The sequence below is a fragment of the Rhinatrema bivittatum genome, chromosome 1, assembly GCF_901001135.1.
Source record: "Rhinatrema bivittatum chromosome 1, aRhiBiv1.1, whole genome shotgun sequence".
In the NCBI taxonomy this organism is placed as follows: Eukaryota; Metazoa; Chordata; class Amphibia; order Gymnophiona; family Rhinatrematidae; genus Rhinatrema; species Rhinatrema bivittatum.
In genome coordinates, this window is record NC_042615.1 from 185535881 (window position 1) to 185562313 (window position 26433).

General features: G+C 42.1%; 1 protein-coding gene across 3 annotated transcripts in view; it reads left to right on the top strand.

Annotated features, from left to right (window-relative positions):
* The window catches only part of PPARGC1A (PPARG coactivator 1 alpha), a 1526193-nt gene that overhangs the window by 1451076 nt on the left and 48684 nt on the right, over window positions 1-26433 (top strand). For all 3 annotated transcript variants that reach the window (XM_029590158.1, XM_029590166.1, XM_029590174.1), the window contains one exon: window positions 24190-25102. In XM_029590158.1, coding sequence (XP_029446018.1) covers window positions 24190-25102 — 913 coding nt within the window. The remainder of the gene's footprint in view (window positions 1-24189; window positions 25103-26433) is intronic.

Genomic DNA, 26433 nt, shown 5'->3' on the forward strand with positions numbered 1-26433 from the left:
CTCTATGGTGGTTTGCTGCTGCAGTCATAAGGCAGGGGGCTGCTAGCCTGCTACATGATGGCTAGAAGGGGCTATGAGATCAACTTGGTAAAAATACTGCCTTCACTGCCTCAGAAGCAGTAATCATAGAGAAGCATGCACAAGTTGCTGCTGGTTTTTGTGTTGCACTTCTGTTCCTACCCTGCAAATGCCAATCTTGGATTACTGTTCCACATTTTCCCTCAGCTCTTTAATAAGAGGGAGAGGAGTAGGCACATGCTTTCCAAATTTCAATTGCTTCTTCCTTGATCTGCCAGTGCTTTTCACTTCTGCCATTCTATGGCTATAAAAGTCTCTTTTCAGTTTGGGGGCAGGACTATTGCCTTTTTATTGCTGTTCCTAGATTTGGCTGGATCTGCACCAATTTTTCTGCCTCTGTCAAGACTGCCATTTTATTGACATGATGGAATTTGTTGAAGTGCACTTTGTACTGGGGGTGTAGATATTACAAATTAATATTTTGTTGATACTGTAACTGTACCCCCACTCACAGTACCACTTACTATATGGAGAACTGTCTGTCACATTCACACAATGCTGACTCTGCACATGAAAAAATGGTTAAATAGTACCAAAAAGACTGGTATTCTGGTAAGACTCTTCTTCTCTTTAGTCTGTCAGTGTGCAGCACTCAGTTCACTGTCCAGAGACAAAACAAATCCCTAGGTCTGCTACAATCTCCATACTGTCACCTACACTGAGTCTCCTCCAGTGAAGAGAAAAATGAGCGGCAGTGCCCTGCACTGTTTTTCTGATACAGTGAGGAAGATCACTGCAGCAAAGATGATATTAGAAGCAGTCCTTTACCATTACCATATGTAAAAGTTTCTATGCTTTTTTAAAAATTCTGTGAGAGCTACAAATACATCTTTCTCTGCCAACAGTTAGAGAGGAACTACAGACAGTTTCTTGCACATTCTCAAGATTTACGGTGGGAGTAGCTCAGTGTCACTTGATCCAGATAGCAGCTATAGGCTATTTTAAAAGATGGTGCATTATGATTTGGATGATCTTCTTGTCAACTTATCCTGACAGGGCTCTGACAAGGCTGTGATCTCACACAGCCACAAGTTGGTTGCTATAGTTACCTCCAGCTATTTATTAACTCAGAGCACAGCCATAGACGTCAATAGTCTATAGACGTGAATGGGAGACAAACAAATTTAGAAATGTTTTTGCTTCTTTCATGTAATTCTTCCATTTGTGTCAAAGGTCCATGAATGAAACAAATATGAACTCATTTGTTGTGCTTTATCTATTTTATAGTTTAGAAAAATTGTCTTAAGGCCAATATTAAGTAAATAGAGTCCACCTGTGTCCAATCACAGTAGTTGAGCTGAAGTGGATGACAAATCCGGCTGTTTTTCTTGTAAGAAGTGAATTTGAAGCAAAGATCAAAATGTGTTGAACAAGGAGTTGCCAGATTTACTCAGGGATAGTGTTATTCAAAGATATAGGGGGAGGGCTATAAGAAAATTTGTATGTGTTTGAATATCCCTTGGAGTACTCTCATTTCCATTGTTATAAAGTAGAAAAAGTTTGGACCCACCATGACACATCTGAAATCAGACCATCTCTTCAAAGTCAGTAGCCATGAGTTAAGGACAGCTGCAGAAGATCAACATGAGGCCTAAGATTACTTTTCAAGAACTGCTGAGGTCTCTGGCTGAGACTTGGGAAAATGTTAACAATTTCAAGATTACTGTACAAACTTTGCATGTATGGAAGGGTGACAAGAAGGAACCACTGCAGAAGAAAAGTCTTATGATAACCCACATAGAATTTGCAAAAAAACCAATTTAGGTGTCACTGAATGCATGTTGGCGAAGATTCTGTGGTCCGATGAGATGGAAGTGGAATTTTTTGGTCTCAATGCTAAGCAATATGTATGGTGTAAAACAAATACTGCACATTGCCTTTCTAACATAGCTGATAGTATCTGATGATCTCAAGGTAGCAAAACAATTTAATAAGGCAGTGACCAAAGATAGGAGGATGCTTGGGTGTATAGTCATCAGAAAAAAAGGAGGTGATAATGCTCCTGTACAGGTTATTGGTGAAGCCTCACCTTGAATACTATGTTCTGTTCTGGAGGCTATATCTCAGAAAGGACAGAGAGATACTAGAGGTGGTTAGGAGAAAGGCCATCAAAATGGTGTGAGGACTGCATTAAAAGTTATATGAGATGAGACTGAAGAACCTAAATATATATACCCTAGACAAAAGATGAGAATGTGGGGATATGATAGATACATTTAAATACTTGAAAGGTATTAATGATGCAGAAGAGGTAAATCATTTTCAATGGAAGAGAAGTTTTAGAACTATGTTAGGAATCTGTTAGGAAAGCTCTGTGATAGAGCTGGGAGTTAGTAGGGGTGTGCATCGTTCCCTACGAATTGGTAATCCACAACATATAGGGCCATATTCGTTGTATTTGTGGGGAACAGAAACGTATCACGATTCCCCACGAATACAACGAATCTTCGCTGAATTACTCGGTCGCCTAAAGGAGCGAATTTAAACAAACCCCCCACCCTCCTGACTTCCCCCCCCCAAGACTTACCAAAACTCCCTGGAGGTCCAGCGGGGGGTCAGGGAGCCATCTTCTGCACTCAACCCTCGGCTGCCGATATTCAAAATGGCGCCGATAGCCTTTGACCTACTATGTCACAGGGGCTACCGGTGCCATTGATCAGCCCCAGTCACATGGTAGGAGCAATGGATGGCCGGCGCCATCTTGTGCTCCTACCATGTGACAGGGGCTGACCAATGGCACCGGTAGCCCCTGTGACATACTGAGGGCAAAGGCTATAGGCGCCATTTTGATAACTGGCAGCCGACGGCGACCCCCACAAGACTTGCCAAAAGTCCCTGGTGGTCCAGCGGGGGTCCGGGAGTGACCTCCTGCACTCGGCTGCCGGTATTCAAAATGGCACCGATAGCCTTTGCCCTTACTATGTCACAGGGGCAACCAGTGCCATTGGTCAGCCCCTGTCACATGGTAGGAGCAAAAGATGGCACCAGCCATCCATTGCTCCTACCATGTGACAGGGACTGGCCAATGGCACTGGTAGCCCCTGTGACTTAGTAGGCCAAAGGCTATCGGCGCCATTTTGAATACCGGCAGCCGAGGCTTGAGTGCAGGAGATGGCTCCCGGACCCCCCGCTGGACCACCAGGGAGTTTTGGTAAGTCTTGGGGGGGTCAGGAGGGTGGGGTTTGTAGTTAATTTAATTTTAGCCGGGAAACGAATAAGAATTGACGTATAAACATATCGGGGGGCCCCCTTGCCGAATGCAACGTATCTGCCCCCCGATGAATACGAATCCCGAATGCAACGTATGGCATCCCTCTGCACATCCCTAGGAGTTAGCAATCTGAAAAGTTCCACTATCTGATGGGAGGAGCAATCAGATAGGAGTAGCATTCTGTAATAAATCTCCTGTTAGTTAGACTGCGGAGTAGCAATCTGTTCTTATTAGCTCCTAAAGAAGGAGGAGTCAGCAATCTGTAATAGTTGTGGGTGGATCCCTGGGCCGGTGGCAGTTGATCCGCCCCCGGGAGGATATCCCGAGAGGGACCACCGGCTAGGCTAGAGTATGGAGACAGACACACATTAGTTCTTTTATTAAACAGGTTTTTGGAAACCACCAGAGGTGGCAGTAGCAAGCTGATATGCCCGGCAGGGCTGTAGTCCCTCAGGAACTGGAACAGCGATCCAGGATGGCTGAGCTGTTGAGAAACTGTAGAAAGTGAGTAAGCAGAGTAGGCAGAGTTCATGAACAGAACTAGATGACAAAACTCACATAAGGTCTCATGGAAGCTCAGGTGCTGGAAAGGTTTAGGCCCTCAAGGAGCGAGTACCTGGTTGCAGGGAAAGCTCTGAGAGAGCGATGGTAACTCACAATTGTTTATAGCAGCGATAGCTTCCAAGCAGTAGAGAATTTTCAAAGTGTCCAGGAACATGGGCCCTCGAGGAGCGAGTACCGGTTTCTATCTGTAATCTGAAAGTAAAGAAAAACAGCGAGGCTTCTGAGGAGCGGGTACCTCTGGTAAGTCCGAGGAGGCAGAGTAGCTTGGGAGGTATAGCCGAAGCAATCCCCTTCTTGCTAACTCAGTTAGATAGTGAAATAGAGACCTTTAAATATTAGAAGCGGATGACGTCATCTCAGGGGGACGCCCCTGAGATTCGCGCTCTTGCTGGTACTTCAATCAGAGCGTGCATGCGCACCCTAGGTCTTCAGGCAACATGGCGGATCTGCAACATCGAGCCGGTCCGGGGATGCCGGAGAGAGACGGCATGGAGATGCCGCGGTAGCCAGCCGTCCATCAGACCCAAAGGGAGTCGCCACAGAGGTAAAGAGGGCGGAGTGAGGACGTCAAGCAGTGATGGTCGTAACAAACTAGGAGTCATGAAGATCTGAAGGGGAAGAGACAGAAACAATGTCAGGAAATATTTCTTTTGCAGAAAGCATGCTAGAATGCTCTTCTGAAGAGATGGTAATGTAAAAAAGGCATAAGATAAGCACAAAGGATCCATAGTGGTGAAATGATGGAAATGAAATACTTTGAGATAACCTGGACAGAGCTAAAATAACAACCCAAAACAGCAGTGGTACAATTGCATCAGGATTCAAAAAAAACATGTGTGCAATCTACAAGGAGCAGCAGTTACAACCCAGGAACATCAGTGATATTACCTCATCAGGGCTCAAATAAACTATGGGAAACCTGATAGTGCGATGTCACTGATTGACTTGGCAATGTTTGGGACAAATATGAGAGGAGGTTTGAGAGATTAGGTGTCAGACCCAAGGTGGAAGTTGGTGTTGGACTGCATTTGGGAATTTTATGTGCACATCCACAAAAATATATCAACTAGGCAGACTAGATGAGCCATTTTGGTCTTTATCTGGCATCATACATTATGTTTCTAGCATCATACCTACAGTAAAGTGTGGTGGTGACAACAGTAAGTTGTGGGGATGCTTTCTAGCAGCAGCAACAAAGAGACTTGTGAAGACGGAGGAAAAGATGGATGGTGCAAAGTACAATCAGATCTTGGAGGAAAACCTGTTCCAGTCTGCCATAGACTTGGGACTGGAGAGAAGGACAATGATCTTAAGCACAAAGCAAAAGTAACAATGTAGTGAATCAGCAGGTTGAAGATGAATGTCCTTGAGTGGCTCAGTCAAAGCCTAGAGCAGAACTGAATAGAAAATCTGAGCCAAGACTTGAAGATTTCAGCCACAGATGATCCCCAGTCCCTTGAAGAGCTTCAGCTCTTCTGCCAAGAATAATGGGCAAAATCTGCACCATCCCACTGTGCAAAGTTAGTAGACATTTATCCTAATTGATTCATTTATTGCTGTAAAAGGGGCTTCTATCAAATATTGAGGAAAGGAGTGTGAAGATGTACAATCAAGACTTTGAGGTTTTTATTCTTACTTTGGAATATTTATATGATTGTTTATAATGCATTTTGATTTGTATTGTTAAATAGTAGATTATGAAAAATATACAAGGCACTGTAAAAAACTGGAAACTATTTTTTCCAGTTTTTCATATAGTAGATGTAGGTTTTACCAACTATATATGCTCAATAGGCATTGACTAAACATCACTGATGGAGTTTCAGAGCTTACTCCAATAATGTAGGATTAAAAAAAAAATTGAAATTTGATTTTAAAATGTTAAAATGATTCCGTATGTTTGAGTTAGAGTCCCTAAAAAGTAATATAACTGCTTGAATTTTCTGCTGAGATGCCTCATAATTTTAAAGCTCATGAGGACCGTGTAATGGATTTAGGCTAAATAGGATGGTAAAGCATTTTTTGACCATGGCCATAGATAATTAAGAAACTAGGGCCTAGATTTAATAAGTTACAATAATACACAATAAACAATATTTCCATATTGCAGGCAAATCGTGAGATATTGCACAATATTTTCAAAGAATTCCTCCCCTATTAAATTGAGCTGCTTTGCATGCATTTGCAGGAATAAAATTATCTAATGCATGCAAACAGGTCATCAATAAAAATTCCAGACAAATGAAATAATGCAGCTGACTTAAAAAAATGCAGCCACATTATTTTATCACATTTCATGGAGTTATATTTGTTCCCAGGGACATCAGTATGCTAATATGCATCCTGATGACTCTGAGATGCCTGTAAAAGATGCAGCCCACGTCCCTGGTAGTCTAGGGTATGCCCCCTCCCCCTCCCTTACCAATAAATAATTCCATGGTTGACTTAAGACCCATGACCCCTCCCCCATCTCTCATCCCCAGACACTACCATACCTTAAATTGATTCATTGGTGGTGCATTGGGGGCCCAGAGTGTCCCCTAGCTCTGGGCCCAGTAGATGCCATTTTCAAAAATTATACTGACTGATCTTTGCCCCTACCAAGATATTTTGCTGGGGAAGGGCAATATATTGCTAGGAACTCCCAGGCCTGGATTTGCCAATAGGCACACTCGGCCTGCGCCTAGGGCAGCAAAATTCTATGGGGGCAGCAGGCTAGCTGAAGATTTGCTGCTTCCCAGTTCTGTGCTCTCACTCAGCAGAGAAGGCCTTCTGATCCTGCTCTAATTCCTTCCTTTCCCAGTGCAAAGAACAGGAAGGAAGGAGTGAGACTGGAAGTGGACAGAGCAAAGAGAAACTGCTCTACTCCCTATTTCAGCCCCTCCCCTCCTGTTCTGGGCAGGAAACTGGAGGAGGGAAGTGAGGCCAGAGCAAACAGCAGGGAGCGAAGAAAAGTCACTCTACACCTAATCCAGCACCTCTTCTTCTGTCATTCAGGGACATGAGGGGGGGAGGTGAACCTGGGGCCCATAGAGCAGACCATCTAAGGCACAGCCTTCTTTGTTCTGCTCTGTTGTCTCTTGTCTGGGGAGGGGGAAAGGAGGGCACCAGCACCAGCAGTGCCTAGGGATGGCAAAATCCTAAATCCGTCACCGGGAACATCCCCACCGTGATATGTTGCTCCTCGCGGCGATAAAGCACCGCGGTTTGATAAATCTCTCCATATGATTTCTAGCACTTTACAATGGAAGAATAAATATTATTTGTGCCACATATAGGAGATAAAATTCTTTGTTCAGTGTGTCTTCACCCCTTTTGCTATATTGCTATTGACCGAATAAACGCATTGGGGAAAAAAAGGGAATAAAAATAGTTTATCAGCCATGTTGGAGCCTTGATATAGCTCTGTTCTACTAGGTGGATGGGTTAGTCCACATATATTGAGCAGCAATGATGAGTTTACCTCAGAGAAGGCTTTCTTCCCAGTTGCTCTGCCAATGGACTATCAGAGAAGAAAGGTTGCATGGAAAGAAACGTATATTTTGAGACCTATATTTCTCTAAGGAACCACATGGGTTAAATATGTTTTGCTGCTAACACCACTGATATTTTAGACATCATAAAAAATTGCTTATCAATATATTTAATATGAGACCTTTAGGAAATTCATATACCCTTCTAAAGAGTTATGGCAAAGTGATACACTTTTAGAGTAGTTTCAATGTATTTTGGCTGTAAATATATAGAAAGAAATTCTTTTCTTGGGTTCAGTGTTTATGGAGTTCTTGAATTAGGGCTAAAGAAGTTACAATGTGCAAGTATGCACCCAGGATTTAGACACATTTTAGTATCTTGTAGGGGTGTGCATTCGTTCCCTACGAATTGGCAATCCGCAACGTATAGGGACATATTTGTTGTATTCATGGGGAAGCGAAACATATCGCGATTCCCCACGAATACAACAAATCTTCGGCGAATTGTTTGGCCGTCTAAAGGAGCCAATTTAAACAACCCCCCCCCCCCTCCTGATCCCCCCCAAAACTTACCAAAACTCCCTGGTGGTCCAGCAGGAGCTCCGTGAGCCATCTCCTGCACTCACACCCTCGGCTGCTGGTTTTAAAATGGCGCCGATAGCCTTTGACCTACTATGTCTCAGGGGCTACCGGTGCCATTGGTCAGCCCCTGCCACATGGTAGGAGCAATGGCAGCTGATAGCCTTTGCCCTCACTATGTCACAGGGGCCAACCTTTGGCCCCTGTGACATAGCGAGGGCAAAGGCTATCGGTGCCATTTTGAATACTGGCAGCCGACGGTCCGAGTGCAGGAGGTTGCTTCCAGACCCCCCGCTGGACTTTTGGCAAGTCTTGTGGGGGTCAGGAGGGTCCCCCAAGACTTATCAAAACTCCCTGGTGGTCCAGCGGGGGGTCCGGGAGCCATCTCCTGCATTCACATCCTCGGCTGCCGGTTTCAAAATGGCGCTGATAGCCTTTGACCTACTATGTCACAGGGGCTACCGGTGGACCACCAGGGGCTTTTGTCAAGTCTTGGGGGGGTCAGGAGGGTGTGGGGGGGGGTTGTAGTTAATTTAATTTTAGCCGGGACGAATAAGAATTAACATATAAACATATTGGGGGCCCCCCTTGCCGAATGCAACGTATCTGCCCCCTAACGAATAGAATCCCGAATGCAACATATGGCGTCCCTCTGCACATCTCTAGTATCTTGACCTGTAGAGACTGGCCAAGTTGTTGAATTTCTTTAATAGCTAGTTTCAACTGATTTGCGTTTTTTGGGGGTTTTTTTTGGATTGCACTTTTCAGTTGATTTGTTAGACGCATGCCCATGATGAGGCAAAGGAACACATGAGGTCAGCCAGCGCCATTGGAGTAGGAGAACATGGGAAATGCTTCTGCCCCCAGAAACCACCCCATCTATGGGGTAAAGTTTGGGGATGAAAAGAATGGTGGGGTCCACAAATTGGAGTATGCACTTTATTTGGAGCAGAAGAGGACAGGTTTTAAGGGGTAAGGACTAATAATAAACCATTTTTTTCCCCCACATTTACAGCCCTTGAGGAGGTTGGGGTTCAGAGTAGGGAGTGAATGGTTCACATGAACCACCAGGGATTTGGGGAAATACAGGGGATGGAGGGACTTCAGTTAGGCTGCATGAACCTTTTTTAAAAAAAAAAGAAAACAAGCCTGTAATGTAATAGATTTTTTTGCAAACCTATTTTTACAAATTCACACATTAATGAGCTGGTTTGCATGATTTTGCTATATAGCAGCTCATTAATGTGGCATTGCCATCCTGCCGTTTCCCTCGGCCCATAATCATGGGGTCAACTTTGATGCTTTTGTCTTCTTTTATACACATATCCAAAACACTTCTAAAGCATGTCATTTCCCTTCTGAGCATGCTACCAAAACACTCATCCACTCTGTTAGCACCTCCCATTTAAACTACGGCAACTTATTCTTCATAGCCGCCTGGTCACCACTTTTCTCCACTGGAATTTATTTAAAATTCAATGGCACAGCTTTTCTTTCTTCTTCATAGCCATGACTGTTGCAACCCCTCTCCTCTACATTGGCTCCCTGTCCACGTGTGCAAAAAGTTCAAACTTTTCTAACTTGCCTACCAAAGCATTCACACTGCAGCTCCTCATGATCTCTCTTCGCATCATTATTGTAGAGAAGTGTTTATTATAGAGAAGTGCCTGTTCATCGGACAGGTCGCTCTTAGCCATGCCATTCTTCTCCCCTGCCAAGTCCAGACTCCCTGCTTTCCAGCTTGTTGCACCATATGCCTGGAATAGACTCTGAGTCTGGGCATCATACTCCCCTCTCTCGCCACTTTCAAATCCAATAAAAAAATAAAATAAAACTCATCTTTTTGAGGCTGCTTTTAACTCCTAACTACTTCTTTATAGTTAAATACACTTGCCATAGACTTGGTCATATATATATGTACAGGGACTATCTATTATCTGTACAGTGCTGCATATGTCTAGTAGTGCTTTATAAATGATAAACAGGTTTTCTATTGCAAAGCCCACTTTTGGGATGTTTGCAGAAGGGAGGCTTGCATGACAAAAGGCACAAAATGCTGACATTTTAATGTTTTTGGGGGTTTCTGGGCTTTTTGCGCTATTTTTCATACAAATGCCCCTTTTGCAAAAAAAAAAAAGTTTGTATTTTATCTCATTGGCCCCTATGTGTGAACTAGGGATGTGCAGAGCAAAATTTTATGTTCATATTTTTTATGTCCGAAAGGGGGTCCCACTTGCGGCCAATATGGACATAAAAAAAATCCAATGAGTTGGGTATATGTACATATGTGCAAAAAAAAAATTTAACCCCCCTCACCCTCCTTAATCCCCCCCCCAGACTTACCACAACTCCCTGGTGATCGAGCGAGGAGTGAGGATGTCATTTCTGCAATCCTTGGCGAGAAGCATGTGACGTCGGTGGCACGTCGAGTGACGCGGCGTCACGTGATTCCCGGCGAGTTCGCGCCGGACGGCTCGTTCGGCCCAAAAAGAACTTTTGGCCAGCTTGGGGGGGCCTCCTGACCCCCTCAAGCTGGCCAAAAGTTCTTTTTGGGCCGAACGAGCCGTCCGGCGCGAACTTGCCGGGAATCACGTGGCGCCGCGTCACTCAGACGCGGCGTCACGTGATTCCCGGCAAGTTCGCGCCGGACGGCTCGTTCGGCCCAAAAAGAACTTTTGGCCAGCTTGGGGGGGCCTCCTGACCCCCCCAAGCTGGCCAAAAGTTCTTTTTGGGCCGAACGAGCCGTCCGGCGCGAACGAGCCGGGAATCACGTGACGCCGACGTCACGTGATTCCCGGCAAGTTCGCGCCGGACGGCTCGTTCGGCCCAAAAAGAACTTTTGGCCAGCTTGGGGGGGCCTCCTGACCCCCTCAAGCTGGCCAAAAGTTCTTTTTGGGCCGAACGAGCCGTCCGGCGCGAACTTGCCGGGAATCACGTGACGTCGCGTCTGAGTGACGCGGCGCCACGTGATTCCCGGCTCGTTCGCGCCGGACGGCTCGTTCGGCCCAAAAAGAACTTTTGGCCAGCTTGGGGGGGCCTCCTGACCCCCCCAAGCTGGCCAAAAGTTCTTTTTGGGCCGAACGAGCCGTCCGGCGCGAACGAGCCGGGAATCACGTGACGCCGGCGTTACTCGACGTGCCGCCGACGTCACATGCTTCTCGCCAAGGATTGCAGAAATGGCGTCCTCACTCCTCGCTCGATCACCAGGGAGTTGTGGTAAGTCTGGGGGGGGGATTAAGGAGGGTGAGGGGGTTTAAATTTTTATTTTGGCTCAACAATCGCGATTTCCCACATATCGAACATATCTATGTTCGATATGTGGGAAATCCGATCGTTTATGTCGAATCAATTTTTTAAGTAAAAAAAAAATATGAGTTGCGTTTTACTAATGCGGTCAATCCGAATGCACACCCCTAGTGTGAACATTTAGTATATCTGGAATGTTTACATTCATATTAACTCTATGTTAAACATTCTGTTTAATTTTATAAAAGTCATTTATGAAGAACAAACGACTACATGGAAAAATAGCAAATAGAGTTTAGTGACTAGACAACCAAACAGTGCATAAAAATTAATTAATCATTCATTAATTTCCAAAAAACTTCAGCAAAAGGAAATTTAGAAACATATTTGGATCAGAAAATGAGGTTTGCAAACTACCGAACCTTGGAAAGCTGCAGCTTTATAAGCTAAAACAAAACAAAAAATACAGTGCCTACTGCCTAGCATCCTCTCTATCCCCACCATACCCTCACCCTCTTTCTGTCTACCTGTCCACTCCTTTCCCATCCACCCACCCAGCCTCCTGTCCACTCCTTTCCCATCCACCCACCCAGCTTCCTCTCTTTTTCTTCACCCGCCCCCTCCACACATCTACCCTCCACCCATCCCCTTGTCCTTTGTGGCGATGTGCCTTAAAAATGGATAGGCAGCACCTGGAATTGTTCAGGTTTTTGCTAATTCAAAATCTTGGTACCCTAATTGACTGCCTAGTTCACTTAATGGAAGAATCAGCACTATGCACTATACAAATACTTCAAAAAAGAAGTTTACATTTGAGGGGACCTAGAAGCTTTCTTCAGTCTCTTGAATATCCCAAGTCTACCAAAAAGTAAAAACAAATAATGAAGATAGCTATCAAAAATACATCACAATGAGAAAAAGGGTTTTTGCCCCCCAAGTAGTTGTCTTTCAAAGAAAGCTGTTGAAATTTTGTAATGGAACTCTGGACAGTTTGATTGGTAGTCACTTTGACTAACACATATTTAAACTTAGAGGTGATGCTCATTCATAAATGTATCCCCCCAAATGTTGATTATTCTCTCCCCATGACAATAGTGCTCAAGTCAAATCAACATTTAGAATAACAGGAGTATGGGAGATCCTAAGAAGGCACTTAGAAGGAAGACCTGGCCTCTGTGAGCTTCCTGTTTGCCTAGGATGACCATGGCAATGCTCCTTCCTGCTTCTAACGTCATCGTCGAGGGCCTGCGGGCCTGATAAAATCTTGAAGCCTATGGCACTGTTGCGTCCATCGGTCTCAGACGGCTTCGACCCTTGTGCCTCACCTTTTTCTCTGCTCTTCCCGCTAGCCTTGGGAAGATGGCTACCACCGCGTCTGCAAGCCGCATCCTCTGGCATCCCGGGAACGGCTATGGCAAAGCCTCATGCCATGTTTCTCCTAAGGGCCTCCTAGGGTGCGTGCGCGCACGCCACCCTCATCTTTATCCACATCATGGCAGGAACCTCGGGGGCGTCCCCCTCGAGTGGCGTCATGCCATCCGGGTATTTAGCCTACGCTTGTTTGCTAGCTCATTGAGTTAGCAAGGATCATGTTACGGATTGTAGGGATTAGACTCGTCCGGTCTAAGCTACTCTGCCGCTTCCTTGCTGCCGCTGGAAGCCCTCTCTGCCCTTTGGGGTATACTCTAACCTGGGTACCTGCTCCTCGGGGACCCTCTGCTTTCTTTCAGGTGCCTTACTGGGATCAGGTACTTGCTCCTCGAGGGCCTGCTCTCCCTGCATCGGTGCCTGTTACCATCTACTTCTGCCTGGTGGAATCATCAACCTTACAGCTACCATCTAGTGAGTAATCTAATTCTCAGTCTGTCTCATCTACAGCCCTGCTGTGCTGGGAAACCTACATCTGGATATCCCTATAACATCTTGGTGACACGGGTTCTCTCTGCCGAAGGTCCCTGGACTGCTACCTCTGGATCAGCTCACTACTGCCACCTCTGGTGGTATACAACAGCTGTACAATAAAAGACAAAATTCTGTGGGCCAGATTTTAAAGGCCCTGCGCACGTAAATCCGGCTGGATTTACGCGCGCAGGGCACTCGCGCCAGCGCGCCTATTTTGCATAGGCCGCTGGTGCGCACACAGCCCCGGGACGCGCATAAGTCCCGGGGCTTCGTAAAAGGGGCGGGGAGGGGCGTGTCCAGGGTCAGGGGGCGGGACCGGGGGCGTGGCGCTGGCCCGGGGGCTTGGTCAAGGTCTCCGGACCAGCCCCCGGGTATCTTATAAAATCCAGCGTACTTTTGTTCGCGCCTGGTGCGCGAACAAAAGTACGCGCTTGCGCAAAAATTATAAAATCTACCCCTGTGTGCATCCTGAGTCTAGCCCAGTACTGTGGCTCCCCATGGGGCTCCTCCCCGTGGGCGTGGTCATCTCCCACAGTACCCAAGAATCCACTCAAACACCTCAAAACCATAACAGGCACGAAGGTTGGAGATCCTAAGAAGGTGCTTAGGAGGAAGACCTGGGCCACTGTGAGCTTCCCGTTCACTTGGATGACAGTAACGATGCTCTTCCCTGTTGCTGACATCATTGCTAAGGGCCTGCCAGCCCGATAAAATCTTGAGGCCTATTGCGCGAGGGTTGGAGATCCTAAGAAGGCACTTAGGAGGAAGATCTGGGCTGCTGTGAGCTTCCATGGTGATGCTCCTTCCTGCTGCTGATGTTATTGCCAAGAGCTGCTGGCCTGATAAAATTTTGAGGCCTATAGCGTGAGCCATTGGCATGCTGCCAAAGCAGCACGTGTGGCTTGACCAGATGGGAAGGAAAAGAAAATCAAAGATATATACATCTTCCCCAGTTCCAGCTCTTATTCAAGACCCAATGAACAACCACTTTCATCGGATGGGTGAGTTGCCCACCAGTGACTACAGCGGAAGCTTCTTAATGGGAGTTTCCTTGAGTCCTGATGTTAGTAGACTCCCTCTTCAACCACCAGTCCCCTCACCTCATGATGAGAGGACGGAATTTTCACAAGCGATAAGAACAACAGGGGATGATGTACTAAGTATGGGCCAACAAACATCTAATTTATACCATCTGCTGATATCTTGGTCTCTAATTTACCTGAAATTGAAGAAGCCAAGTCTAAATCAATGGTGTGTTCCCTAGATAAGAGTAAGGATCCATCTAACATCACACTTGTTGATTTGTGGAAATTGATTATTAAATTGGATAATAATGTGATCCAGTCCATCTCACAATTCAATTCCTTTATGATTGAGACCAAGTCATCCATTCAGGCACAGGAGAAGAGATTACAAGAATTGGAAAAGACAACTTCTTCCTTGAATTTACAAATTCCTTTATTAGTAAATGCAGAATCAGCACACATTGAGGATAGTTTAATATTGCATAATGAAACAGAGGCAGTAGACAATCTTGCTAGAGTTAAACATTTGCGTTTTGTTAACTTTCCGTGTACTAGGTTGCTATCTGCAATTGGAGGAGGTTTTAAAATTTACAGAAGAAAATGTACCAAATATCTCAAAAATATTTTATCTATCTAGGCAAGAAAGATCAGATCAGGTTAATCTGCCTCCTTCACTGGAAAGTCCAGGTGTTTCAACATTTCTGGAAGATTCATTGGATTCAGTATCTAAGACAGCAACTTTAATTGTCTCTTTCTGTGCAGAACAGGATAAAGATTTGGTGTTTTATAAATATTTGAAAAATAAGGATATCTCCTTTTGTGGGCAAAAGATATTTGTATTTCCTGATGTCTCCCATCTCAGGTACGTAGGTGACATTTCCTTTCATTAAAAAGTAAGGTTCTTGCCCTTGGAGCATCCTTCTTTTTAAAGTTTCCATGTAGATGTTTTATAATATATCAGTCTAATAAGTTTGTGTTTACTTACCTTTTGCATCTTGAAACTTTAATTGTGAATATGAATGCTGAGATTGGGCTGGAAGAATAGTCCTTGTAGTGATAATTGGGATGGAGGGTATAATTAAATATTTAGTTTGACACTAGGTTTAACCTCCTTCTTTTTGTTGGCAATTTATTGTATTTTCTATTTCTTTTGTAACTCCTCTAGATTATAGGTCAGACGATTTGTAGTTCTTTTCTTGTTTGAATGTTTTCTTATATGTAACTTTGGTTGCCTTACTGCAAATTGTATTTTATTTTATTGTCTTCAATCAGAAAATCAATAACGATATAATTTTAAAAAAAGAGTAACAGGAGATGTAACCACCATGTGCTTTCTTTTGGTTTATTTTTACTGTTGAATCCAAGAAGTCATTTGACCAATGTCATGTATTAATTATAACTCAGTCCCACACATTGTTTTACCATGTTTTATCAAATATTGATTGACAACTAAGAACATATGAAATTGCCATGCTGCCTCAGACCAAGGGTCCATCAAGCCCAGCATCCTGTTTCCAACAGAGGCCAAACCAGGCCACAAGAACCTGGCAAGTACCCAAACACTAAGAAGATCCCATGCTACTGATGCCAGTAATAGCAAAGGCTATTCCCTAAGTCAACTTGATTAATAGCAGTTAATGGACTTCTCTTCCAAGAACTTATCCAAACCTTTTTTAAACCCAGCTACATTAACTGCACTAACCACATCCTGTGGCAACAAATTCCAGAACTTAATTGTGCGTTGAGTGAAAAACAATTCTTTCCAATTAGTCTTAAATGTTCTACTTGCTAACTTCATGGAATGCCCCCTAGTTCTTCTATTATCCAAACGTGTAACTAACAGAGTCACATCTACTCGTTCAAGACATCTCATTATTTTAAAGACCTCTATCATATCCCCCCTCAGCCATCTCTTCTCCAAGCTGAACAGCCCCAACCTCTTCAGCCTTTCCTCATAGGGGAGCTGTTTCATCCCTTTTATCATCTTGGCTGCCCTTCTCTGTACCTTCTCCATCACAACTATATCTTTTTTGAGATGCGGCGACCAGAATTGTATACAATATTCAAGTTTCGGTCTCACCATGGAGTGATACAGAGGCATTATGACATTTTCCGTTTTGTTAACCATTGCCTTTTTAATAATTCCTAACATTCTATTTGCTTTTGTGACTGCTGCAGCAACTTGTGCTGATGATTTCAAAATATTATCCACTATGATGCCAAGAACATTTTCCTGGATGGTAGCTCCTAAAATGGAACCTAACTTCGTGTAACTACAGCAAGGGTTATTTTGCCCTATATGCAACACCTTGCACTTGTCCACATTAAATTTCATCTGTCATTTGGATGCCCAATCTTCCAATCTCTCAGGGTCCTCTTGCAATGTATCACAATCCGCTTGTGATTTAACTACTCTGAATAATTTTGTATCATCTTGATAACTTCACTCATTGTATTTCTTTCCAGATAATTTATAAATATATTGAAAAGCACCAGTCCAAGTACAGAGCATTCCACTGTTTACCTTTTTCCAGTGAGAAAATTGTCCATTTTAATCTTTCTCTCTGTTTCCTGTCTTTTAACCAGTTTGTAATCCACGAAAGGACATCACTTCTTATCCCATTACTTTTAGTTTTCTTAGAAGCCTCTCATGAGGGACTTTGTCAAACAACTTCTGAAAATCCAAATACACTACATCCACCGGTTCACCTTTATCCACATGTTTATTAACCTTTCAAAAAAATGAAGATTTGTGAGGCAAGACTTCCCTTGGGTAAATCCATGATGAGTGTGTTCCATTAAACCATGTCTTTCTATATGCTCTGTGAATTTGTTCTTTAGTATACTTTCCATGATTTGTCCCGGCACTGAAGTCAGGCTCACTGGGCTATAGTTTCCTGGATCGCCCCTGGAGCCCTTTTTAAATATTGGTGTTTCATTGCCACCCTCCAATCTTCAGGTACAATGGATGATTTTAATGATAGATTACAAATTTTAACTAATAGATCTGACATTTCATTTTGAGTTCCTTCAGAACCCTAGGATGCATACCATCTGGTCCAGGTGATTTGCTACTCTTTACTTTGTCAATCTGGCCTACCACATCTTCCAGGTTCACAGTGATTTGGTTCAGTTCATCTGACTCATCACCCTAGAAAACCATCTCCAGAACTGGTTATCTCCCCAACATCTTCATTAGTAAACACAGAAGCAAATAATTCATTTAGTCTTTCTGCAATGGCCTTATCTTCCCTAAGAGCTCCTTTAACCCCCTCAGTCATCTAACGGTCCAACCGAATCTCTCACAGGTTTCTTGCTTCGGATATATTTAAAAATGTTTTTAATTATGAGTTTTTGCCTCTACGGCCAACTTCATTTCAAATGCTCTCTTCGCCTGTCTTATCAGTGTTTTATACTTCACTTGACAATGCTTATGTTTTTTCCCTTTTTCTTCAGATGGATCCTTCTTCCAATTTTTGAAGGATTTTTTTGGCTAAAATAGCCTCTTTCACCTCACCTTTTAACCATGCCGGTAATCATTTTGCCTTCCTTCTACCTTTCTTAATGCATAGAATACATCTGGACTGCACATCTAGGATTGTATTTTTAAACAATGTCCATACCTGTTGAACACATTTAACCTTTGCAGCTGCACCTTTCAGTTTTTTTCTAACTATTTTCCTCATTGTATCAAAGTTTCCCTTTTGAAAATTTAGTGTTAGAGCTGTAGATTTACTTATCATCCCCCTTCTAGTTATTAGTTTAAATTTGATCATGTTATGATCACTATTGCCAAGTGGCCCCACCACTGTTACCTCTCTAACCAAATCCTGCATTCCACTAAGAATTAAATCTAAAATAGCTCCCTCTTTCGTTGGTTCCTCAACCAATTGCTCCATGAAGCAGTCATTTATTACATCCAGGAACTTTATGTCTCTAGCATGACCTGATGTTACATTTACCCAGTCAATATTGGGGTAATTGAAATCTACTACTCACACAAGGGAGTCAGTGACAAGGGAGTCAGTGACAAGATGGTTGAGATGTCTGGTCCCGTCTAAGAGACATATAACGTCAAGGCTTGCTGACACCTTCGTAGGCTACTATTTAATTATTAATTTGGGTTCCACATTTTTGTTTATTTGATAATTGAAATCTCCCATTATTACTGCACTGCCAAATTAGTTAGCTTCCCTGATTTCCCTTAGCATTTCATCATCTGTCTGACCATTTTGTCCAGATGGACGGTAGTAAACTCTTATCACTATACTCTTACCCAACACACATGGGATTTCTACCCATATAGATTCTACTGAGCATTTAGTCTCTTGTATGATCTTTATCCTGTTGGACTCTATAACCTCCCGGACATAAAGTATCACACCCCCACCAAGTTGATCCTCTCTATCATTGCGATATAATTTGTACCCTGATATAGCACTGTCCCATTGGTTATCCTCCTTCCACCAGGTCTCTGATGCCAATTATGTCAATCTTATCATTTACCGCTATACACTCTAACTCTCCCATCTTACTTCTTAGACTTCTGGCATTTGGCATACAGACATATCAAAGTGTGTTTTTTGTTTGTATTAACAACCTGCTTTTCAGTTGATAGGGATAATTTGGAAATCTTTGGCTCAGGTGATTTTTTTACATATAGACACATGGACTGTGCTTTTTTTGGAATCTCTCTGTTGGGATGCCCTAACTCTCCTGTTTCATTACTATCTTCAAGGATACATTTCTCCGAACCATGCACTGCTGAGTGAATGTTGGTTTTCCCCCTTGTTCTAGTTTAAAAGCTGCTCTATCTCCTTTTTAAAAATTAGTACCAGCAGCTTGGTTCCACTCTGGTTAAGGTGGAGCCCATCCTTTTGAAAAAGTCTCCCCCTTCCCAAAGGTTTTCCCAGTTCCTTTCAAAACTGAATCCCTCTTCCTTGCACCATTGTCTCATCCACACATTAAAACTCTGGAGCTCTGCCTTCTTCTGGGGACCTGCACGTGGATCAGGAAGCATTTCAGAGGCTCTGGATTTCAGCTTTCTACCTAAAATCCTAAAATTGGCTTCTAGAACCTCTCTCCCACAAATCAGCAGATTCACTTTAATTACAAAACAAATACACTTTATTTATTTATCTGTCTTTATTTATTTATTTGACAGCATTTATTACCTACCCCTCCAAAGTTCAGGGCAGGGCACATTAAAAGCATTCCTAAAAGAAGACCTCCCATTTAGAAACAAAAAGGAAATGAACTGTACTTCATTCTCTGACATTACATATATGCTATATGCATATATCTAATGCATCCTCTAGGTATAGTGCAGAGAACAAATTGTATAATAAGTAGAATTGTAAGTTCTTACATTGATACCCTTGTTTAAGTGAAACCAGACTTACCATATGTAATAAAAAAGTAGAAGTTAAACAAGTTTGAGTTTCTTGAGACACAATAATGTACAATGTACGAATAAAATAATTCAGAATCAATGTGTGTGAAATAGTAAGTGAACCCCTAGTTTTCTTAGCACAAATAATTGGTTAATTAGAAAACATGTGCTTAAATAATGGACAACAAGTAAACCACTCTGCGTAACAAAATCTATACAATTGAGTTTGGGCATCCTGTTTTATATAAAGTTCCAAAGATTTTGGAAAAGAGACAACTGAGAGTTGACACGATAGAAGTTTATAAAATCATGGGTGGGGTGGAACAGATAAATAAAGGATGGTTATTTATCCTTTCAAATAATACTAAATCAAGGGGACACTTTATGAAACTAACAACCAGAAGATTCAAAATAGGTAGTTGAACATACTTTTTCACTCAGTGCACTATCAAGCTGTGTAATCTGTTGTCAGAGGATGTGATCAAGGTGACTAGCATAGTGGGGTTTAAAAGAGGTTTGGACAAGTTCCTGGAGGAAAAGTCTATAACACATTATTAGCCAGGTAGACTAAATGTAGCTATTGTTATCCCTAGGAGTGAGTCACAGGAATTAATCTACTTTATGGGATCTGCCAGGAACTTCTGAGCTGGACTGGCCATAGTCACAGAAAAGATGCCGGGCTTTATGCATCTTGGCAGTTCATATGTTCATATGAGTTTGGTCTTAAATGTAAAAGTTAGTGGGAACAAATCATGCCACGATCAAAAGAAATTTCAGAGGATCTATGAAAAAGAATAATTGATGCTCATCTAACCGAACAGGTTTACAAGGTCATTTTTAAATATTTAGGTCTCCATACATCTACTGTGAGACAGATAGTCTGCAAATGGAAAAAAAAGTTGAAGACTACAATGACACCACCCAGTGCAGTCAGCCTGTAAAAATCACCCCAAGCACAGTGGAAAATCATCCACAAAGTCGCAAAAAAACCCCAAACCAAAACACCTCATACTAATATGTAAAAATATGCAGGCCTCTCTTGCTGCAGGTAATGTAAGGATTCTTACGAACCATCAGGATAAAACTCAGTCATAATGGTGTTCATGGGTGGATAGATAGGAAGAAACCATTGCTCTAAAAGAAACCATGCTGCCTGACTCAGTCTTGCCAGAGAGCATATTCATGACCCATAAGTCTTCTGGAATGATATTCCCTGGATAGATGAATCAAAAATTGAACTTTTTGGTCACAATAACAAATGTTTTGGTAGGCGAAAACCAAACATTGCCTCTCAACATAAGAACCTCATCCCAACTGTGAAGCATGGCGATGAAAATAGCATGGCCTAGGACCTGAACGGTTTGCCATTATTGATGGAACCATGTATTCTGTTTTATATCAGAAGATTCTAGTGGAGAACGTCAGACCATCTGTCCATGAGCTGAAGCTGAGCTAAAAGTGGGTCTTGCAACAAGAGCAAAACCCTAAATCTTCATGTACATCTACTATAGAATGGCTGTAGAAGATATTTTGGATTTGGGATTGCTCAAGTCAAAGTCCCAACATAAACCCTATTAAAATGTTGTGACAGAATCTGAAGTGATCTGTTCATGCGAAGAAGCCCTCAAATGTCAGATGAGTTGAAATAGTTCTTTATGGAAGAACGGCCCAAAATTCCTCAAGGGCAATGTGAGATTCTGATCAACAGTTATAGGAAAGTTTACTTGAATGTATTGATGCTCAAGGAGGTGGCACCACTTCTTGAAGGAAGAGTTTACATACGTTTTCATACAATGATACTTATTGTTGAACCTTTTTGTTGAATAAATAATCAAAATATATCCCTTTTGTCTGAGTTATTTATTCAATAGGGTTATCATTCTTTCCTATCAAGGTATAGATTATGATCTAATCATGTTTTGAGTATAAATTCTGATAAAATACAGGCCATCCTAGAGTGTTCACAAACTTTTTCTCAGCTCAGTATTCAATACATCATTTCAGCAATACTCCAGTCTTGACAAGAGTTCTATAATTGCATTTCTGGACAGGAAAAAAACACAAGTCTTGGAAATATAAAAACACACTGATCAATTGTAAGATGTTTAAATACTGCTTTTTTGCCATAACTTCTACACAAAGGCTATTGTTTCTATAAGCCTAATTGCAAACAGGTACAACAAAAAGTCAAGACAGTCACTTTACCAGATTTTTTGATTTTCTTTTAAATTTCCAAAATGTTCCAAATGATGACACCCCCCCTCCTTTCAATAACATTTCCCATGACTGTTTTCCAAGCCTCTCCCCCACTGAATATTAATGGAGAAACTAAATTATTAAGAAACATGCATGGCTTATACAAAACTATCTACTGCACCAGTAACCTTTTTCAATGAAACAAGTTGGGAGATCACAAGCAGATTCCCTCATAGCATTGCATGAGGTCTAATGGACCCAGCCATTCACAGCTGAAGAGAGAAAGCAGTAAATTCCGGCTTGCAGACTGATGAGCAAGTTTGTGGCAGAAAGTAGAAACTGGAGCAAAATGCATTCTCAGAACTCCTCATTTATCACAGCCATTCAATTAACAAATGCCCACACAAAGAAAATGGTTTTCTTAGCCTGTCATAAAGAAATACTCAGCTTTTCCTTAAAAAAAAAAAAAAAAGACACTTTAAAAGGATGATTGCGGAGTCTGTGCCCCTTGCAACAGACTTGCGGTGCAGAAAGACGTAAGTGTGAGTGATGTAGAGGCACTTGTTTATTATTGAGCACATTTCAATGCAGTAATCATAAATATTGCTAAGGTTGTGCTCTGTTGAAATATGACCTACATACTCTTGATTGTTTGTGTTACGTGATTTGTCTGACACCCATTACATTCTGGGTAATGGCAGCCATTTGTTGCTGTGCACAGCAGGCTCTTTTGACAAAAGAAAATAGGCAGCAATAAAAAAAGCTATAGTCTGAATTTCATTCTGCAGAGCGCTGCACTGCTGAGAGTTGGTGCAAGTATGTTAACAATGCTCTGAACTGCTTGTTGTCAGCCTTCAGTGTGTAATGGCCATCTGTCCGTAGATAAATCTGTCAAAACCTGCTAGGTTCAGCTGAGAGCAAGAGGTGTACCTTGTCATGTCACTAGTAAGACATGGAATTTCACTAGAACTCACCTCACATATATTTTGCCAGGATCTTGTAATATTTTAAAAATATCAATGAATGACAATGGCCAGAACATGCGATCTCATTCATAAATAGAAACAGGTATAGTACTACTTTAATAAAAGCTCCCTTTTTAAGACCAACCTTGTTTTGAGAGGACCCTGGCTGCCTCTAGGGTCTGACTTCAGATTTCTGTAAGTATATATTTCAAGCAGATTCTGTTTGTATGAATGTCTGACTGGCTTTGAAATTGAGTGAAACTTCCAGACAGCTATAATTTTTAGATACCCAGAGACTGAGACAAAAACGGTGAAATCTAACTTTGATTCAGACTTTCAGGAACTGAAGTACAATTGTATGTGAATCTACTAAAGCTAATGATGCTACACATATGCAATCACATCAGACTGAAATGAAATGTTATATATAATGGCATCACACAGAGACAACATACTTAATGACATCACACTGAGAAGTGCCAAAGTAGCAATGATATTACACTGTGGAGCTAACTTTATTTTAGTGAAGTGAACTTGATCTCTGAGGGCACAAATGTAAACCTTTCATTATAGCAAAGGCTACTGTTCCCAGCACTGCATGGTCTGATGCAGGTCTAGTGCTTCCAGTTGGTTTCAGTTTCAGAATGGTATCATAGGCTGCATTAGTAATGTTTACAAGAATGTATTCTCTGTACAATAAGGCTAATTTACTATTTAACAATGTAAACCTGGAATCACAAAATTCAATATTGTACATGTTGCTTTACATTCTTCCATTAGTGCATATTGCAGAATTTCAGCAGTACGTGTTTGAATTTTCTAGACTGGCATTCATTCAGAATTTTTAGATGGCTGTTTCTTAGGTTTTGACCATGTTTTACTGGCTTGAAAAAGCTAATAGATGGAAAATGTTTTGACAAGAATTACTGGAATTAAAATTCAGCATGACTTCATTTTTTTTCTTTTTGTTCTTGTAGATAGCAATTTTCAAAGCTGTTTCCCCAGGTAAATTGGCTTGACTGAAAATTGCCTTCTTCAGAGCAGCTACAAAGTGCATGCAAGGTTCACACCGCATGTACTTTTAGCATAGTAAAAAGTGTGCATTTTGTTGTGTTTGGGTCGGGGGAGTAAAGCAGCATGCCATTTTCAAAAGTGAGCGTGCTTTACACCAGCCAGCTTTTGAGGGTTAATGAGGTGCAGTTTTCCTCTGAAAATTAGCTGCAAGATATAGGCATTAAAGCACTTGCATACTTTGCAGCAATGCAGCTTTCTCAAAATTATCCCCAAAATGTGAGATTGGATAACACGCATAATAGTTACTCAAACAGTCACAATGGTGTAGAATTAACTTATACAGCTACATTTACATTACTATTAATCTATTAGTAGGAAATCTTATAAGTAACATTACTGCCCTATGCAATTCTTTTTTTTTAATAATGTTAATTTACAGCAGTATATGTTTGGGTGGAAGTAATTAACCTTTTAGAAGTAAATGGATACTTATGCTTGTGTTCTCACTAGTAAAACAAGGTCTCTCTCCTGATCTCTGTTTCAGGCCTAACTCCACCTACAACCCCTCCTCACAAAGCTAACCAAGACAATCATTTTAGGACTTCACCTAAGCTGAAGTCATCATGTAAGACTACTGTTGTACCTTCAAAGAAACCTCGCTACACTGAGTCATCCAGTTCCCAAGGAACTAACCCAAGCAAGAAAGGTCCAGAACAATCTGAGCTGTATGCACAGCTCAGCAAGACATCAGTACTAACCAGTGGACACGAGGACAGAAAACCAAAGAGGCCTAGTTTAAGGCTGTTTGGTGATCATGATTATTGTCAGTCTGTGAATATAAAACCGGAAATAATACACATTGATATAACACAGGAGCTTCAGGACTCCAGACAAGTAGAAGGTAAAGATTCCTCTTCTGGACGGCGGTGGCAACTATGTTCAACCGTAGATCAAGACCAGTACTACAAAAAAGAGGATGTACAGCCAAAACCACAATTCCCCCCTCAGTATAACACTAGAAAACAGCTTCAAGACCAGGAAATCCGGGCTGAACTTAACAAGCACTTTGGCCACCCTAATAAAGCTGTTTTTGATGAAGAAAAGAAGACCAATAAATTAAGGGACAGTGATTATACTGATGAACAATTCTCCAAACTACCTATGTTTATAAATTCAGGACTAGCTATGACTGATTTGTTTGATGACAGTGAGGATGAAAATGATAAACTGTACTACCCTTGGGATGGGACACAGTACTATTCATTGTTTGATGTATCGCCTTCTTGCTCTTCTCTTAACTCTCCATGCAGAGACTCAGTTTCTCCACCAACATCCTTATTTTCACAAAGGGTGCGCTCCAGATCAAGATCCAGTTCCTTTTCCCAGCACAGGTCCTGCTCTCATTCTCCATATTCTCGTTCAAGATCAAGATCACCATGCAGTAGATCTTCTTCAAGGTATGCAAGCTACAAATATAAACCAGGACTTTGAGTAGGATTGCTGACTTGAATTAGTTTGGATAAACTAGCAGCATTTACTGTGTTTTCAGTCCAGTTAGTGATCACACAATTGATACCTTCTGTTTCATATACTTAAAATATGTTTGCTATTACATATACTTCAACTATGTCTATTACAGGTTAAGAGACCCATGTACTAAGCATTTTCCCCATAGCCATAAAATGAGAAAAAACACTTAGTTTCTCAGGCCCTAAAACTGTTAAATTCAGAGCAATTCAATGACTAACTGAAACTGTGAAACAAGGGTAGATCAATACTTTCTCAAGTTGTCAGTGCAGTGTACACTCCATTAATACTCCATGTGTTGTATTGACAATACAGTACAAATGCAGTTTATTTCAATATATCTTAAGTATGCAAATAAGCAGTGGGAAATCAGTGTAAGTTGAGTGCATGCATGTGTGGATGATTGAATGTCTTCCACTGATGTTTATAGTCTAGTTCATTCTTGAGTTCTCTTGCTGCCTTTGAATTGATTAGGCCTGCGACTAACAAACTTGTTTCATACATCATTTCACCTCTTAAATCCTAGTAATGTAGAGCACTGATAGAACAGTGTACTGAATCCTCATATGGATAAAGAAAATGTACTGTAAATTCAGTCTGTTAATGGGAATGTCCCATTCTACTAGTACCCGCAGGACCAAAGTCTCCACTAGACAGAGAAGACAGCTACCTGGTGTTATGGTAAGGGAAAGGCCTCCTTTGTTGTGGTGGCATTTTTCCCCAAGCGCTGCACAGCCTCAGTGGTGGCATCCTGTCAAACCTGCCTTTTTAAAGGTGCAAGTGCTCATGGGCTAGCAGCACAAACAACAATGTAAAATAGAATTTCTGATAGCCCATCCCTATCCCTTGAAGAGGGCGAGTACATTGGGACACTATTGTGATGATTGAACATTGAGGGCCACCTGGTATTTGAAGGAGATGCCCCTGTCACCATGGCACATGTTTAGAAGGGGAACCTACCAGTTTCCCTATCCATGAATGAGACCCCTAAGGTTCTTGCATCTTCAAAGGAAGACCACACCACTTGCACCTGCATCTCTGAATGGCGAGACCTTCCACGCCAGTTCCCACATCTTCACTTAGGGGTGTCCAAGAGGTAAATCTGGACCGACCATGTAGTATCTGTGATCCATGGTAAAGAAAGTCAGATATACCAGAAATTGTGCTTTTTATTATTATGTAAAAGGGCAAGAGCTTAGCCAAGCTATATCCACTGCTATAGGCAACTATCCTATACAAAACTTTGGAGCTATAGAATGCC